The sequence below is a fragment of the Bactrocera latifrons genome, unplaced genomic scaffold (genome assembly GCF_001853355.1).
Source record: "Bactrocera latifrons isolate USDA-ARS-PBARC rearing strain unplaced genomic scaffold, ASM185335v1 scaffold_60, whole genome shotgun sequence".
In the NCBI taxonomy this organism is placed as follows: Eukaryota; Metazoa; Arthropoda; class Insecta; order Diptera; family Tephritidae; genus Bactrocera; species Bactrocera latifrons.
In genome coordinates this window covers 218,425-234,913 of record NW_017537268.1, presented here as the reverse complement: position 1 = coordinate 234,913, position 16,489 = coordinate 218,425, and the positions used below count along the sequence as shown (strand labels likewise).

At 38.3% G+C, this 16,489-nt stretch overlaps 1 protein-coding gene across 2 annotated transcripts in view; it reads right to left on the bottom strand.

Moving 5' to 3' along the window:
* Window positions 1-262: 262 nt before the first annotated feature.
* LOC108975018 (putative cyclin-dependent serine/threonine-protein kinase DDB_G0272797/DDB_G0274007) overlaps window positions 263-16,489 on the bottom strand; it is a 42,374-nt gene continuing 26,147 nt past the window's right edge. The window contains exons 1-3 of one of the 2 annotated variants that reach the window (XM_018943228.1): window positions 1,230-1,393; window positions 518-1,084; window positions 263-450 (exon numbers count right to left, since the gene is read on the bottom strand). In XM_018943228.1, the coding sequence (XP_018798773.1) occupies window positions 318-450; window positions 518-1,084; window positions 1,230-1,393 (864 nt within the window). In that variant the 3' untranslated portion in view covers window positions 263-317. Of the gene's footprint in view, window positions 451-517; window positions 1,085-1,229; window positions 1,394-16,489 lie in introns of those variants that run through there. The other variant, XM_018943230.1, reaches the window with a different exon arrangement.

Sequence of the window (16,489 nt, the reverse complement as noted above, 5' to 3'; positions counted from 1 at the left end):
TTCGCAGGGTTTATTATATCGCTAATTTTATGTGGAATATCATACAGACGGCATTTATATTAAGGCAACAGATGGCACTGGTATCTCAATGTCGAATTTAAGTTCGTGGTTTTACATTGAGATGGAGCCGACGTCATTCTATTGCCAATTTCCGATTATACAGAGATGTTAGAAAATGAAGAAAGAGTTAGCGCCTTTCTAAATTTATTATTTCATAATATATAAACATATATATTAATTTCAATAAAGATGTTATCGTTATCACACATTTTATAAATATAAAGAATAAGATAAGTTTAGTGTCAGCTCACTTTAGTTTAACCCGCTGATGACTTCAAAACAGCCACACTTAAGAGTGGGTTAGTATCGCAACAATCTTGGCATGGCGTTTGGCCAGGGGTGCAACACCTCTCACATAGTCGCGTGTAATTTGACGGGGTGTCATCTTCACTGTAATGCAGAAAGAAATTCAGTTAAAAAAAAATAATTAAAGTACACAAACTATGGAAGCACTTACTCCGAATATGAGGGGAGCAGTGGGGTGAGAACTGGAGCATCTGCCCCGTTGCCTTGGTTGGGTGTGGGTGTGCTCTCCCGTTGTCGCTGTGCTGCAATTTGTGGCGCATAACGGGATGTAGGTTGTTGGTTTGAGTTGTTGTATTGAAAAATTCGATTTGGTGTTGTTGTTATTTGTGGTTTAAAAAATTGTAGCGGTTGTTGTTGGGATTGGTGGAACTGCTGCGGGGGCTGTGCTTGAAATTGTTGTTGTTGCTGCTGTGGTTGTTGACCTACCCGCGAAAAATGTGTATTATTGTAGAATTGTTGTTGTTGTTGTCGCTGCAGGTAACTATTACTTTGCGAATATTGGTCATTACTTGGTATTTGTGTCTGCGAAGACGATGCTCGTTGTTGTTGTTGTTGCAGACGAAATTGATGCAAATGTTGTTGTTGCTGCTGCGAAGTGAAAGCAAAGCGTTGCTGACCTCCGCCGCTATTGACTTGCAGTTGTTGCACTTGTTGCCCTGGCGTCGCCACAAAAAATCTCACGACCGGCTTGACGACTGACGATGTTTCTCGCAAATTCCTGATAAGACGAACAACGAGTGTTTGAGAGCGAAAAAATAAGCATAATTAATTATTTGTCAACACTGAACGTTCCATAAGAGCACCGACAATTAAGATGACACTTAAAAAAAAATTGTGTTCTAATTAATAACCGCCTTCACTACCTTTGCCGTTGCTGGTATTGTTGTTGTGGCGACAAGTCGACTGTTTGCCGCTTTGCACGCATAACCGTTACTTGCTGCCGGCACTTAATCGCATTCGCCGCATCAGCACTCGAAATGCAGAATAACAGCAAGAACAACAATAACAAATTGTATAAGAATTGCATTTTTTTTTTATTTATAAAATAAATAGTAATAATATCGTTTTAAACAATTTTCAAAAATTATGTTTTATTTCACACTCAAAATGTTTTCCACAAAATTTGCAAATTTTCTAAACAACAGTTAATTTATAATATTAATATAATTATATAGATTCACTCGCAATTTCCAAAAACCCTCTCAAACTGGCCACTGTTTGCCGCCAACTGATCGCTCATTTACTGTTGCTCGCAAGCTAAACTCGCCTATGTCGCTACTGCCAGCTGGTGTGGTCTTTGCAGCGGAAGATCAATGCGAACATCGCCGCTATTAACGTCTTTCATGGTGCTGATAATAGGCTTTGCGCATATTCTGCGCTTTTGTCTGCTTCTGTGACGCTGTTTGTTGTAGTTTCTATTTCCTTAACACATTTTCGCTGGTCATTTTTGGTTGTTATTATTATTATTGTTCTTTAAGAGGCTTACAAGGGGCTTAACTCTTCGATTGAGCATCTTTTACGCTATTAGTTAATTGTTCATTTAATATAACGGGTGATTCAAGTAGAGGTACATTTTTATAGCTTCTTTTTGACGGAACACGCGTGAGTCGTGTCAAGCTGTCACGTTATTTTTGTACAGTATTGTTTGGCATTACATCATGGAAACAACAACAACAAAGAACAACGTTTACAAATCGCCCAAATTTTTATAAAAGAAAGTGTTTCGGGCACTTCGCTCAACACATGGTCAACACAATCGGCCTCGACGTACTATTCGTCACATAACTCATATAGAGACCCAGAATTCATTATGGGATAATACTCGACCGAATAGACCACATCCAGCAGGTAGTGAAGAAAATATAGCAACCGTAGCTGAGAATACGGTATACGAACACCGTGGAGTCGATTCGGTGCCATTCGCAGGAATTCGGACTGACGTTTAGAACAAATTGGCGAATTTTGCGTCGAAATCTTAAATACAAAGATCAAAATACAGCTCGTGCAAGAACTGAAGTCTTTCGACCTTCCCAAGCGAGATCGCTTCGCTCTTGAAAATTTTCAGGAAGATTCGACGTTTTCGAGTTCAGCTCAGCAATGAGGCTCATTTCTAGCTCAGTGGTTATGTAAACAAGCAAAATTGCTGCATTTGGGACGAAGAGAAACCTGAAGCGGTTCAAGAGCTGCCATTTCATCCAGAAAAAAATGGTTTGATATGGTTTGTGGGCCGTTGGAATCATAGGTTCATATTTCTTCAAAAATGATGCCGGTGAGAACGTAACCGTCAATGGGGACTGTTATTGCTGCATTATAACCGACTATTTGATATAATTGAATCTTCTGATCTCTGGTTTCAACAAGACAGCGCAACTTCACACATATCGCATTAATCAAATGATTTATTGAGAAAACACTTCGGTGAGCAGATAATTTCACGTTTTGCGCCGATTGATTGGCCACCAAGATCGTGTGATTAAGCCGTTAGATTTTTATCTGGGAAATTAAATTTAAGATGTACTACTGTAAGCAAAAATAGTAACACTTTTTAATATAAATTTCAAGCGAAAATCCATTCGTCGACAACGCGTTGACGATCAACCACGTCCAGGACGACCATCAACATCAACTAATGATCAACACGCCAGTAAAATAAAAAAATTGGTTATTGAGGATCGACGATTATCAGTCAGAGATCTTACTAGCATCGTTAGTATTTCGCAAGGATCAGTGAAAACCATTTTGAAAGATCATTTGGGTTTAAGAAAAGTGAAAGCCCGATTGGTTCCAAAATCACTTACTAACAGAATGTCAAAAATCATATTATTACTGACGATGAGTATTGGATATACTTACGACCCGGGAGCAGATGATCAATCAACCGAATATCATGGCAAAGGTGAGCGGAAACCGAAAACAAGTTCAATCACGTCATATACAGTTTTCTTCGACGAATTTCTTCCGATCGGCCAAACTGTCAACAAGGAATACTGTTTGTGTGTTATGCGTCGTTTGTGCGAAGCTATTCGTAAAAAGAGGTCGGAATTACCGGCCGACAACTCTAGGTCTTCTGGCTATTCAGAAAACTCAAAGAACTGCTCGGGGAAACCGTTTTGAGTCAGTTGAAGAAATTAAAAGTGAATCGAATTGAAGGCTTTCCGGAAATTAACTTTTTGCGATTACTTTTATCTACGTCTATTTGAATCTATGTCGTCTCCTTAGATTTTGAAGAATAAATTAAGAATGCTAAAATTATGATAAATTATTTAAAATTATTTACTATTTTTTGCTCATAGTAATACTTTAGAGATGACATCAAAATAGACTCAGTGAAGAATTGCTTGCAACATTTTTAAAATTGCGTATGTGGTAAGCGGTTTAGAAGTATCTTATATGACTCTGCTTTGAGTAAAAGTTTTGAGTTCAGTTCATAAATAATATAACTTTACGTAACTAGCACCCTGTATAAATTACTCAAATTTAAGCTTGAATACGAAACGGCACTTGATGTGTTGGTAGTGCCAAATTGTACAAGCCACTTATATTCAATTTATTCAATTCTTAATTACACATATGTACATACTTTACTATTTTCAGTATGAATTGTAATAATTGAAACTGGTTTTGATGGTACTTTTGGCTAAGGGAATTCCATTACTTATAGTATGTGGACATTTCATCAAATGCGGGTTAGCGGAATAAAGCATACCCAAGCTCCATGATTCATGAAGATGAAGCCATATGTATTTTGCAAAATTATACGCTCGGCTACCGGACAGCAAAGCTGTCTAAAAAAGCATTTGCATTTGCGGACTTCACTTTCTAATATGTTACGGTAGTTATTTTAAGCTGGTTTTCCTCAAAAATTATTATGAATATTGAATAATTAAACGCAATAAGAAGAAAGTACGTGTTAACTTCGGCAGTTCGCAGCAACTCAGACTGAGGTATGGAATGACTTTGCGTATTTCACGTCGAGATCTTAAGTTAAAAGCGGAAAACACAGAAGCCGCTCGATAGGCTCTTGAAAAATTGATGACGTCAAATTTCTGGTGCAATTATTGAGAGGACACTTCGGTGAGCAGCTAATTTCACGTTTTAGACTGGTCGATTAGCCACCAAGATCGTGTGAAATCACTCCTTAGACACTTTCCTGCATGGATATGTAAATTCTAAAGTCTATACGGTCTTAAGTCTATACGGTCTTAAGTCGAGTCAGCCCTTGTTAGAAATTAAGCAGCTTCTTGTGGAAAAAAGGACGTGTGCAAAATTTTAGATCGATGTCTCAAAAACTAACGCATATACATGGATAAACTAGCGGTCATATATAAATCGATACCGATCATTTATATATATTCATTACAGGGTTCCGAGGTTTCCTTCCTTTCCGAGGTATTACAAACTTCATAGAAAATTTAATATACCCAGTTCAGGTTATAAAAAGAACTGATAACAATAAGAAGAGAGAGCTAAAAAGGGTACGGATTTATAAATATGTTGAAGGTTAATTTATTATCCCTACGTAACAAGTAATTACTCTTAAAGACAGTTATTTCTAAAATGTGTGACAAAAGTATTAGTGCAACCTTCTTCTATAAAATATATTTTCAAATGTTGTACACATATCACCAAGCATTTCGAAACCCGAATTAAAACTCTTGAACAAGAGAAATGAAAATTTAATCCCTTCAAAATTTTCACAGCCTTACTTTAAGGCAGAAGTTAATACCTCATTATACACATCTCATTACACCGTTAATATTTTGCGCAATTCTGCTACCATATTCCAATACTTACAGAGTGATATACGCAGACCAGTGATACTCACACACCCACGCACATGCTATATGTATCATCCGTCTTCGTCGCTACCTTTCAATGTCGTTTTCTGTAATTTTTTTTTAATTTCCTGCGCTTTTCGAGGACACATGAAATTTACAAAGCAAATAAAAAATGGCGAATATGTATGTTAAGCATAATTCACGTTGATGGAATTGTTCCAGAAAATTATATGCATCACATAATTGTACGCGTCATGCATAAAAATGGTTGAAAGTGTGCTGGCGGAACGAGTTGAATACGAGCGAGTACAAATAACGAAACTTTTATGAATATTCGGACTTACAAGTGCACGTGTGTACGATTGTGGCACCGTGCTGCACTGTTGCGTCCTGCAGTCTTGTACTCGTGCTTACACGCACACATAGCCAATTGAAAAAAATCACACACACACACACATGCTCACGCATAGGTGGCTTTGAATATGCATTCCGGCGCGCTTATGTTTTGGTCTTTATTTCTGCTACTTTTCAGCAGCAGTAAATCCACCAACGGCAACAGCAACAATTTTCATTGGACCGTCGTACGAAGTTCGAGTGGCAGACAGAAGCTGCTAAGTAACAAAGTTATATGTATTTTGTGGCAGCAAAAGATTTTTTTCGCCGACCCAGAAGCCGTCGGTATTTTAAGAATACACAAAAGCATGACTTTACTGACTGTTTGTCGGTCCTTGCATTTCAAAGCGGACGGTATAGGGTGTTAAAGAGCTACGACCACTTTATTAGGACCGCTGGCAAAATTAAAATGAGGTATAATATGTGGCGCGAGTCGGGTGATCTAAGCAGAAACCTTAAAGTGGTTCATAGGTTGAAAGAAGGTTATTTTGTTATGATCAAAAGGAAATTTGTCACTCGTGGCGTACAGGTTCTATGGTCGCTTGGGGAATAACAAAGATGTTTCTATTCGGTTAGGTGATAACTTCTGAGGACAAATATGTACGACGGTGTGCTGACGGTGTGAAAATACAATTTAGCACCAAAATAATTTCCAGAAGGAATGTTAATATGAGAACAGTAGATGGGTTGCTGAATTTAAACGTGGTCGTACAAGACGATCCACGTGAAGGATGTGCAAAAAGCACCTCAACACCAGAAATCAAATAACAAAATACAAAATACAGAATATGGTTTTGGAAAATCGACGATTGATTGAGATAGATTTAGTGTAGGCTCTACATATCTCAGTAGGCAGTGTGAGCCATATTTTATGTAAAATTTTGGGTTTTAGAAAGCTGTGTGCACAATGGGTGCCGCATTCGCTCACAATGGAACAAAAATAAATTCGAATGCGACTTTCTATGTAAGCAACATTTGGAGCATTTTAAAAAGGATAAAGTGGATTTTGCGCGTCGGTTCATGACTATAGTCTACCACTTTGATCCAAGAAGCTAAAGAGTGGTACCTGGTTCCTGGTCCCTGGTTGTTCGGCTGATGATGTCAGTTTTTTGGGATACGAAAGGAATTCTGTTTGTGGGTTACTTGCAAACTGGTAAAGCAATTAATTTGGAATATTATTGCAACCTTGGAAGGAAAAAAAAATTGGGAAAAAAGACCCCGTTTGCAGAAGAAAAAAATCTCATTTTTCATCAGAACAATGCACCGTATCACAAGAGCGTTGACAATGGCTAAAATCCATGAATTAAACTTCGAATTGTTCGAACATCCACCGTATTCACCACATTTAGTCTCCAGCGACTCCATTTGTTTTCAGAATTCAATAAATTTATGCATGACGCGTTTTTTATCAAATGAAGAGGTCATAAAGGTTTTATTCCGGATTCTCATTTCAGGGATGTGATCCAGTGAGAGTATACTGAATAATAAAGTGTATTTTGAATCCTAAAATTATGATACGTAGCCAACACAGTAATGTCGTTCCATCGACTGCGGTATTCGCCGTGGCCAATACCCAAAGGGCCATACCTTTCTTTCCGAACTCAGTTCAGATGTTGTCATCGTCCATGCCTCTGCACCATATAGCAGGACAGCGATGATAAGGGACTTGTTGAGTTTGGTCTTTACTCATATTCGTCGAGAGAGCAGCTGTTGCCAAAAGTTATTCTGCGTTAGATTGAAATTAATAACTCTAAAACATTACTATATAATTAGGATATATCATTGTTTGCCCAGAAAAAATAGATTCCTACAAAAACATTATAATTACCTTTGTTTCTGGAAATGTCGATAAATTCCATATTTTTTTTGCTTTAGTATTACATGGGAATGAAGAAAAATATTATTTAATGGCTCCTTCAACATAATAATTATTATAATTATAAGTGACTGATACAATTTCCTCTCAGGTTACCAGCAAAGCATAGAAGATTTTAAACTTTCGTTATTAAAACCAACACCCTTTATATTATATTAATTCTCATCAATTCCACTACATACACCTATATACCGCTACATTTGCATGTAAATGTCACCAAAGTCTATAGGATACCCACCGGATGATGAAGTTCAGCTTCAACGCCATTTTTGGCATTCGACATCACCTATAACTTCAGCCCGATGCCACACCACTCTCACGAGTAAATATAAACTCAAGCGCACATATTTATATAAGCAACATCATCTGCACTTTTCAATTTAACCGAAACATCTGTTTACAGGCAACGTCGAACCACCCAGGACAACTACTTCGGACGCTGTTGTTGTTATAGTTGTAGTTTTTCACCCTGTAATTCGAAAGGGGCGTACAAGCGGGGTGTCTCGCTTAGTATATAATTTATTTTATAAATAAAATATGCGAGTTCACTTCACTTTGAACCAACACACACACGCACAGGCATCTTCAAGCCAGAGGTAGGCGATGCGGCCGGCGGAGCAGGCGAAAAAACTTGGCACTAAAAGCAATGGCACACATTCGGCAAATAGCAGCAGTAACAAGTGGTACGTGTAGCTGCAAGTTTTGTTGCATCTTCACAAGCGAATAAATGAATTTTGGGTTATTATAAAAGAAGCAGCAACCGGATGCTCCAAGTTTGTTTCGGTAGCTAATTTATGTGGCAAAAGGAAGTAATAGAGAAATTAATTTGAATGTGAGAGTTATTAGGGTGCAACACAGTGTTGCAACAGGATGTAAGCCAACGGCAAGAGAAACGAAAGTCTTAGCGCTCAACGCTTTTAAGCGCAATAAAAGCGGCGGTATTTCCCAAAAAGCTAACTTTCGACTGACAGTGATGTATTTTATGAAAGCGAGAGAGCAGAGAGCGCGGAATTTATGCAGATAATCTTTTAAGATGAATTTGAGATGGATATTGATCAAGGACTCCTTAATTCTAAACAGCTGGAAGCTGAAATGGAATATAAGAGCCTCAAACCATGACTTTTCGACGATCTTTTGAGGCTAAATTTAGTGGAATTACTCCATTGGATAATATGAAAGTTGCTGTCAATTAACTCATTTTAATTGAGAATATATCCATCTAAAGTCTAAATCTAAGTGGGTCAAGACTTGTTACTTTTTGGTGGACTCCTGAATTTATTGCAGAAATAAAAAACAAGGCATAGATAAATATGCTTAAAATGCCGTTATTCTTAGGAACATTTCTCCTCCACAAATGCATGAATATTTACACCAAACGAAAGCATGGCGGCTTTTTTGACTTGAAGCAAACAATTTTGACACAGCCTGTTGCCATGAATTGCCCGTTTCGCCTTTTAGTACCAGAAACCAGAGCAAAGACGATTCCGCAGACTATGTAAACAATTGCTTTCATGACTTGAAGTCTTACCAGGGCATTGACTATGTGAGTTTGTATGTAGAGGACGTTTTCAAAACTCTCACTCTTGCTATCTTGCTACTCGTACACTACCTACCGAGATTGGTCGGCCAAATGAGTTTCGCACATATTTTCAAGCGCTTGACAGTTCAGCAATAGCAAACTCACTCGCGAGCACATGTGTAAATGGGTGCGTATGTTGTTTCTGGGCATATTTTCGCTTCATTCGTGCTTTATGCGGAAGGATATGCCAGCGCCTGCATTGTGTTGGCCGTACTCAGCCATTCATTGCTGCCTGTGCTGGTTTTCCCATTCATTTGTCCGCTGGCTCGTTGGCTGGTGCGTTTATTCCTTCATGAAAACCATGAATTTTCCACAATTGATGGTCTAATTATGCCGCCAACATCGAAATGTATGAGTTTTGTGAACATTTTGAACGGCCATATGGGTTGGAAATGGCGGAGTGCCCACTGGTAAATTCTTGGGCTTAATAAAACAAGGAAGAAAAGTCTAAGTTTAGTTCACACTAAACTTTTTTTACTTGACTTGTAGTAAATTGAGTTTCATACATATTTTTTGTGGTGTATATTTGACCGAGTTACTAAAAAACCGCCGCTCGAGTAACTCTACTCTTGAAAAAGGTAATTTTTGAAGACCCAATATATATACCTTATATAAAAAAGTTATAAAATGTCAGAGCTGGAATGCTTACATCCAATCGGACGATATGACCTAGCCAGCTTTCGCCGCTGCCAGTGAGCAAAGATCAGATGTGATCATCGAGCATAAAGCAGATAGAATAGAATATTATTTGAGGTAATGCACCGCGACCTAAGGTCTATTGTGCCCTCTCCTATATCACATGACCTCCCAGAGCTCCAGCAGCCTGAATAGTTCTAGGAGTTTGCCGGGCGCTAGATAGCAGATGATAAGTGACTTGCAGACTTTGGTCTTTGTTCGTCGAGAGAGCACTTTATTTCTCAATTGCCTACTCAGTTCGAAGTAGCACCTGTTGCCTACATTTATTAAGTATTGGATTTCGAGGATTGGTGTTAACGCTGCTTCCAAGATAGACGAAGAGTTGTCAACAATGACGCGGTTGCCTAATCGCGAGTGCGACGACTGTTTGTTTGATGACAGGAGATATTTCGTCTTGCCCTCGTACACCACCAGACCCATTTGCTTCGCTTCCTTATCCATTCTGGAGAAAGCACAGCCGTTGTTGAGGTAAATAATATAATAACATCGGCGTAGGCCAGCAGCTGTACACTCACATAGAACACTGTACATTCTCTATTCAGATCTGCAGCGCGATTTATTTTCTCCAACAGTAGTCGTACGATAGGGAGTCGCCTTGCCTGACACCTCGGTTAGTATCGAAAGGCTCGGAGATCTTGGTCTTGCTAATTTCTCGAAACTCCTTTAATTTTTTTTTTTTTTTTTTTGTTATTTTCCAGTATTCTTGTAATGTTAAAGCTAATAAATAGATTGTAAAACTATGAGCCGCCCTTTTTTATATCTCTTCAAAAAATTACCTGAAATTTATCCTTCTGGAGTAGAAATACCCGCTTAAATTATTGAAGAATTCTCAAAACCACATGCCCTACTTTAATCTGTTGTCAGCTAAATTCCTCCTTAGTAACATATTTGCGTCGAAAATTGCAGCACCTTAATTAAATCAGCAGCGTATCCTCGCCGTTACCCGGAAGTCGCCCTAAATTCTTTGCTTAAGACAGCTATTTTTCACCAAAACACAGCGCCGTCTTCTCACTTGTTCTACTGAAATATACTTGTACTTCATTCCGTGCTGTCATTAAAGAATTCTAGCAATTTTAATTTAACGCAAAATTTCTCTCTGAAAACTTCAAGTGTGGCCAACATCAAATGATAGTGAAAACCACCCTAATGGTGGGTGAGCCCAAACAACAAAAACATTGCGTACGCGTAGAACCAACAGCCAATGCTGCAACATTAAAACACTAGTGAATTTTCAATTAAACATATTTTAATCGATGTTATGTTGCACACACATACATACATTCGCACCACTTGCCACACGCTCGACTGGAGTGACAAGCAATTTGACATAGCGCGTCGCTGCGGCGCATAATCCCTAAACCGCTGCCTTGCTTGTTGCTATTTGTTTAGCACTTTTGTTGTTGTTGTTATTGGTTGTTGTTGTACACCAGTGCGCATTTGCGGCGGTGTATGCGGATCGCGGCAAATTTATTGGTGTCAAATTACGCACCTCATTGAGTGCGTGTGGCAGACAAATGGCAACAACCGACACGCGGCAACGCACAACAACAGCAACAACAACCGGATCACACAATTGCCACAGTTAACTATTTTCATATAAAATTCGCTATTTAATTGTTATCCTTCCGCTGCAAAGAGTGAGGCATGTCGGCGTGACTGTAAGTGCGTGTAAGTGCGTATATGTGTGTGCGTGTATATTTTGAATCACACTTAAACTCGCGCACTTGAGCATTTAAACATTGACCATGGCTAGCGAATTTTCCGCAGCAAACGTCCATTAAATAGTGTATTAATTGAAATTTTAGGCGACTCTCATGTGGCATGTGGCATGTGGCCAATGGCAAACAGCAAATAGTTGTTTGCCGCTGCGGCATCGACAACAAATGACAATGTTGACAGCAACGGCACAAAATGTGCTCCAAACACATACATACATGCATACATATCTGTACATCTGAGTCGTGTGTTTGTGTGTGTGTCTTACACCCGTCGCTCGCTTATTAGCTGGACGAGTTTAATTTGGCTATAAAATCCAATGGCTGCGCAAATAAATTCTAAGCTGTCAACTGCTTTGCAACTTAAATAAATAATGTGACAAATTATTCGACGGTCCAACTTTAATCGCCGTTGTTGTTTATTTATGCACATACACATGCATGTGCTTTGAGTATTCATGTGTATCTGTGTTGCTGCAAATGCGGCGAATGGGTGTTGAGTTTGGCCTTGGTGTTATTCCGTTTTGTGATTTATTGAGTCAAAATTATCAATGACATAACCGAGCGACTCGCAAGTGGATTGAATTGAAAATTGAAATAGATTAACAAAACCAAAAACAAACATTTTTCCTTAGTCATGCAATTGCTCTTGCTTAGTGTTCAAGCAGTTATTTTTAATATTGTGTATTTAAATTATTAATTGAATTAAATTAACACATTGTTTTAAATCACTGAGTTCATTTGAACTACTTACAAAACTTAAAACTGGCAAGAAAATCTTCAAATAAATACTGCGATTATAGTCCATTAGTGATGTTCGAGGCTGTGAGGCGTAGGATTTTTCGCATTGTAGTTTTGTGGTGTTGGGGTCAAACCACCACCATCTACTAAATCGAGAAAAATTGCTTCAAGTGCTGGAAAAATTTTGAACACAAAATTCGTATGAGAACAGCTCAATTTCTCTACAGACACCTTGGCTCATTAGATGAACAACAAGTCCACTTTATGTCGACCATCCACCTCTGATGAAACCTAAAGAAATCAACGCAGAAATTAAAGAAACAGTGCTTGCAAGTCGTCAAAGGATTTCAACATCTTTGAGGAATCAACCCAACGCATTTGGATTAATATTTTGGTTATAAAGTGTGCCAATGTTAGACCCGAAGTGATTGGTGGTCGTATTTTGCTTTTATTTATACTTCATAAGCATATCACATCAATAAGAAAACAAGTATCATCATAAATAACTAAAGGTTTTGCACTCAACGAATAGACGAACAAATGAAAATAGGAATGGAAAAAGTGACGTTATTTTTTAACACGCACTGGGTAGTCGCATTTGTTGCTTTTAATCAGTCATGAATTTTATTTAGTGCCAAAGAAGTTTAGAATTTTGAGAATTGTTTTCAATATGGCTATAAATTCGTTCAAAATAAAGCAACTAATAGTGACATTTGAAGGGTGGCGCGAACCAATTTGCTTTCTATCAAGACAACGTCTCACGTGGGAAAGCATTGGCTGATACGCAACCGCCTCTAACTAATTCAAACACCAGCGCCGAGCTGTGACTTCAATGTAATCGACATTTGCGGGAGGCATTAGCTAGAAGAATATATCCGCAAAAGTTTAAGATCTTAGATCGGCTAAAGGAGGTTTTATTACGGGATTGGAATACCATAGAGCTGAAGGTTTGTCAAAATTTGGTTAAATCTATTATAAAGCTGTTCTGGGTAACAAGGGATATACATATACTAAGTATTGGCTGCTTTTTGTATATATTAAGTGGTACTATTTTGTTTTCTCCGGTTATGCGATGATCACAGAAATGCAATTGTTTTAGTTTTTGTTTAAATTGACAGCTTGTATTCAAAAAAGTAAAGTTTTCTTTATCACTTCGACAAATAATAATAGGAAGTATAAATAAAAGCGAAAAGCAAAACATTCCGCTTTTTTATTTCTATGTTTGGAGCACATTTATATTAGGCAAACTCTTGTCAGATTATGCGATGGAGCCACAGTATATCAGAAAAGTATTTAAAAATATGCAACTAAGATGGAAACAAATGCACACATCCAAAGCGCAATTGCTTGAACGGGCTTGGCATGTGGATGCAAAAGTTTTTAATTGTTTCGATGTAATTGATGCAGCGATGCATTTATTTCTGCTGTCAACAACTTTTGTTGCATTTTCGGTACAAAAGAGGAGAAAAATTGATCACAATGATTCTGTTGGATGTTATAGAATTGTATAAAGGGTATGTAGTCAACAATTGCTAATATGGATTATCTGGATAATTGGAAAAAAAAACTCTAAGGAAGCAGAGACAACTCAACTGTTATATTATATGTTTAACAATGAATTCTGCGGATTACATACATTTTTTTGTAATTTTTGTAACCAGAAGAGAAAAAACTGGATATTCTACAATAATTAAACAGGATCGATCGGTATTCTGAGATGCCATTCTATAGCAAAGATGTAAGGCAGTTATGCCTCTCTGTATAGCGCTTTCGATAATCGATATTGAGAAAAAAAACTGTTATGTGTTCGGTTCTTTAAACAAATACCGAAATATTTAGTATGAATTTCACTGAATTTTTAAAACAAATCATTATTGAAGCCACCCTATGCACCTGATAAAAAGTTTCAGCGAACTAAGGGAACAAAATAGTTGCATGACAAACTAAATTTATGAAGTATTACATTTTATGAAAAATGGCCTTAAACTTTTTGATATACATTTGTACGAGGTGTGTTCGAAAAGCATCGCTAATTTTGTGTTTTTTTCAAAAATTATTTCATTCATATTCATGAGTATATATTTTGTCCCCTTCAAAGTAATCCCCATGAGATATTATACACTTGTGTCAACGGTTTTTCCCATCTTCGAAGCACTTCAAAAAATCATTTTTTTTATCTTCTTTAGCTCCTCCTTCGATGCGGCCTTTATCACGTCAAGAGAAGCGTAACGTCGTTCTTTCATGGGCCTCTTCAGTTTAGGGAAAAGAAAAAGTCACAGGTTGCCAGATCTGGGAAATACGGTGGCTGCGGCATCATTAGTGTGTTATTTTTGGCCAAAAAGTCCCGCACAAGCAATGTATGAGCAGGGGCGTTATCGTGGTGTTAAAGCCAATTTTGTCACATCTTCTCGGCCTTCTGAGAACATTTTGTACCAAAATTCGAAATTCGCGATACTTTTGAACACACCTCGTATATATGGCTAATGGAAAACTTTAGCAAACAAAGGAAATATAATAAAAAAAATTTTTGACAGTTATCACTTGATTTAAGCAACTTTGGAATATCGCGTTCTATGCACCAAATGATGGCTTAAATTAATAAATCGTAAAAGTTTACTGTAGCATTTACTATATTTTTTGGTTGCCATATGCTAAGCAGTCGATGACCTCTCCATATACATACTTCTTGCAACAAGTACAAAGCAATAATATTAGTTCGCTTACACTATTTTCAGCACATTGTCTTATTAGCGTTAACTAAGCGGTCGGATACCAATAGTGCATTTCCACATAGCTTCAATCAATCAAGTTTTGCCTCTTTTATTGCAGCAAGCGTCCGTTAGACTGCGTCTTAAAAGCACATACACACTTACACTTTAAGTAAGTAAGACAAAACAGTCACATAACGGGGTTGGTTGCATGTTGCCTGACGCCAACCAACTATCCAGCCCGAAGCTCAAAGTGTATTTAATAAGTACAGAGCGCCGCGCGAAATGATATGCTTTCAGGCGTCAGCGGCACAAATCAGGAAGTAATCTAGGAAGTCAGAAAAGATTTCAGTTGCCAGTTGCAAGTTGCTGCCACTAACTTGCAACATTGTTATGTCCGCCGCAACGCGCATCCGTGCATGCGAGCCACGCAAAGATGAATTCGCCAGCCACACTCCTCCCCTCCTCGGCCTTCAGCCTTTCCAACAACCAACGGCATTGATTTGCTTGCAGTGTCCAGTGGCCCACACAGTCTTGTGTCATCACCACAACACTACGCCACTCCACTCTCGCTGGCGCATTGAATGCTAGTCGCTACTCGCTGGCGCGTACATAAATCACGCTCGCGCACAAAAAGTTTTGATTTGTGAAATCAAAAGCTATTTGCACTGTAATCAGCACAAACATTGTGCGTTTGCTTATGCGCCAGCAAAAACTTTACTTTCGCCCATCCTTCAACTGCCATGCCCATATCTTTCGTACACTCGCTGAATACTGCATTCTGCGTGCGTTTTTTGTTGTTTCTCTCTTTTCTTTTTGCTTTGCCGTTAAAGTGTACGAACGTGTTGCAGTCTAACGGTGTCGCAGCCACCATTGTTGTTTCTTCTGTTGCTCCAATGGATATGTCCGGATGACTTAGTATTAGCATTTAATTCTTGTCCGTCTGCACTTTTCGTCAGTGTTTGTTCTCTGGGGTTTCAATTTGAATAAGTTGACTTGGCAATGAATGTATTTCAGTTGGTGAGAGTTTTAGGAAATCATAATTTCCCAAATATCTAAAATCCAATAGCGTACCAAAGCGTTGCAAAGAGTGCGGGTGTTCACAAATAAATCCCGAACTTAAAGCCACAAACTTATACATTTAAGTTCTACAGTTAGTACTTGCTTTATGTACAAGGCATGTATTCATTATTTCTATCCCTCTACCAGCATTTCTTATCACGCACAGACCTCTTAGCACATTAGTCGTAAAATCTCCTTCATTTTTGTTGAGTAGTGTAATCGGCTGTTTCGCCAATGATTTGACTACCGAAATGTTTCAACCTCAGTCTAGCAGTAGACGAAGAGTGGAGCAAAAAGGTTTTTATAAGTTTCCACTTCGTCTTCCGCTAGAACGCTAGAGTCACAGTATAGAAATGGAGGAAATCTTCTTACACGATCCACTTATACCAACTTTCAATACCAGCACCGGTAAGAAGTGGCTTGTGAAGCATGTGTGGCATGTGGCAATAGTGGACGAGATTGCCAAGAATGGTGTACGGCTAACACCCGAAAGCGTGATCAACACTGGGATACCCATACATTGTCTATACCACGATCTGGATGGAAGCTTGGTAAAACAAATTAAAGTCCGATGG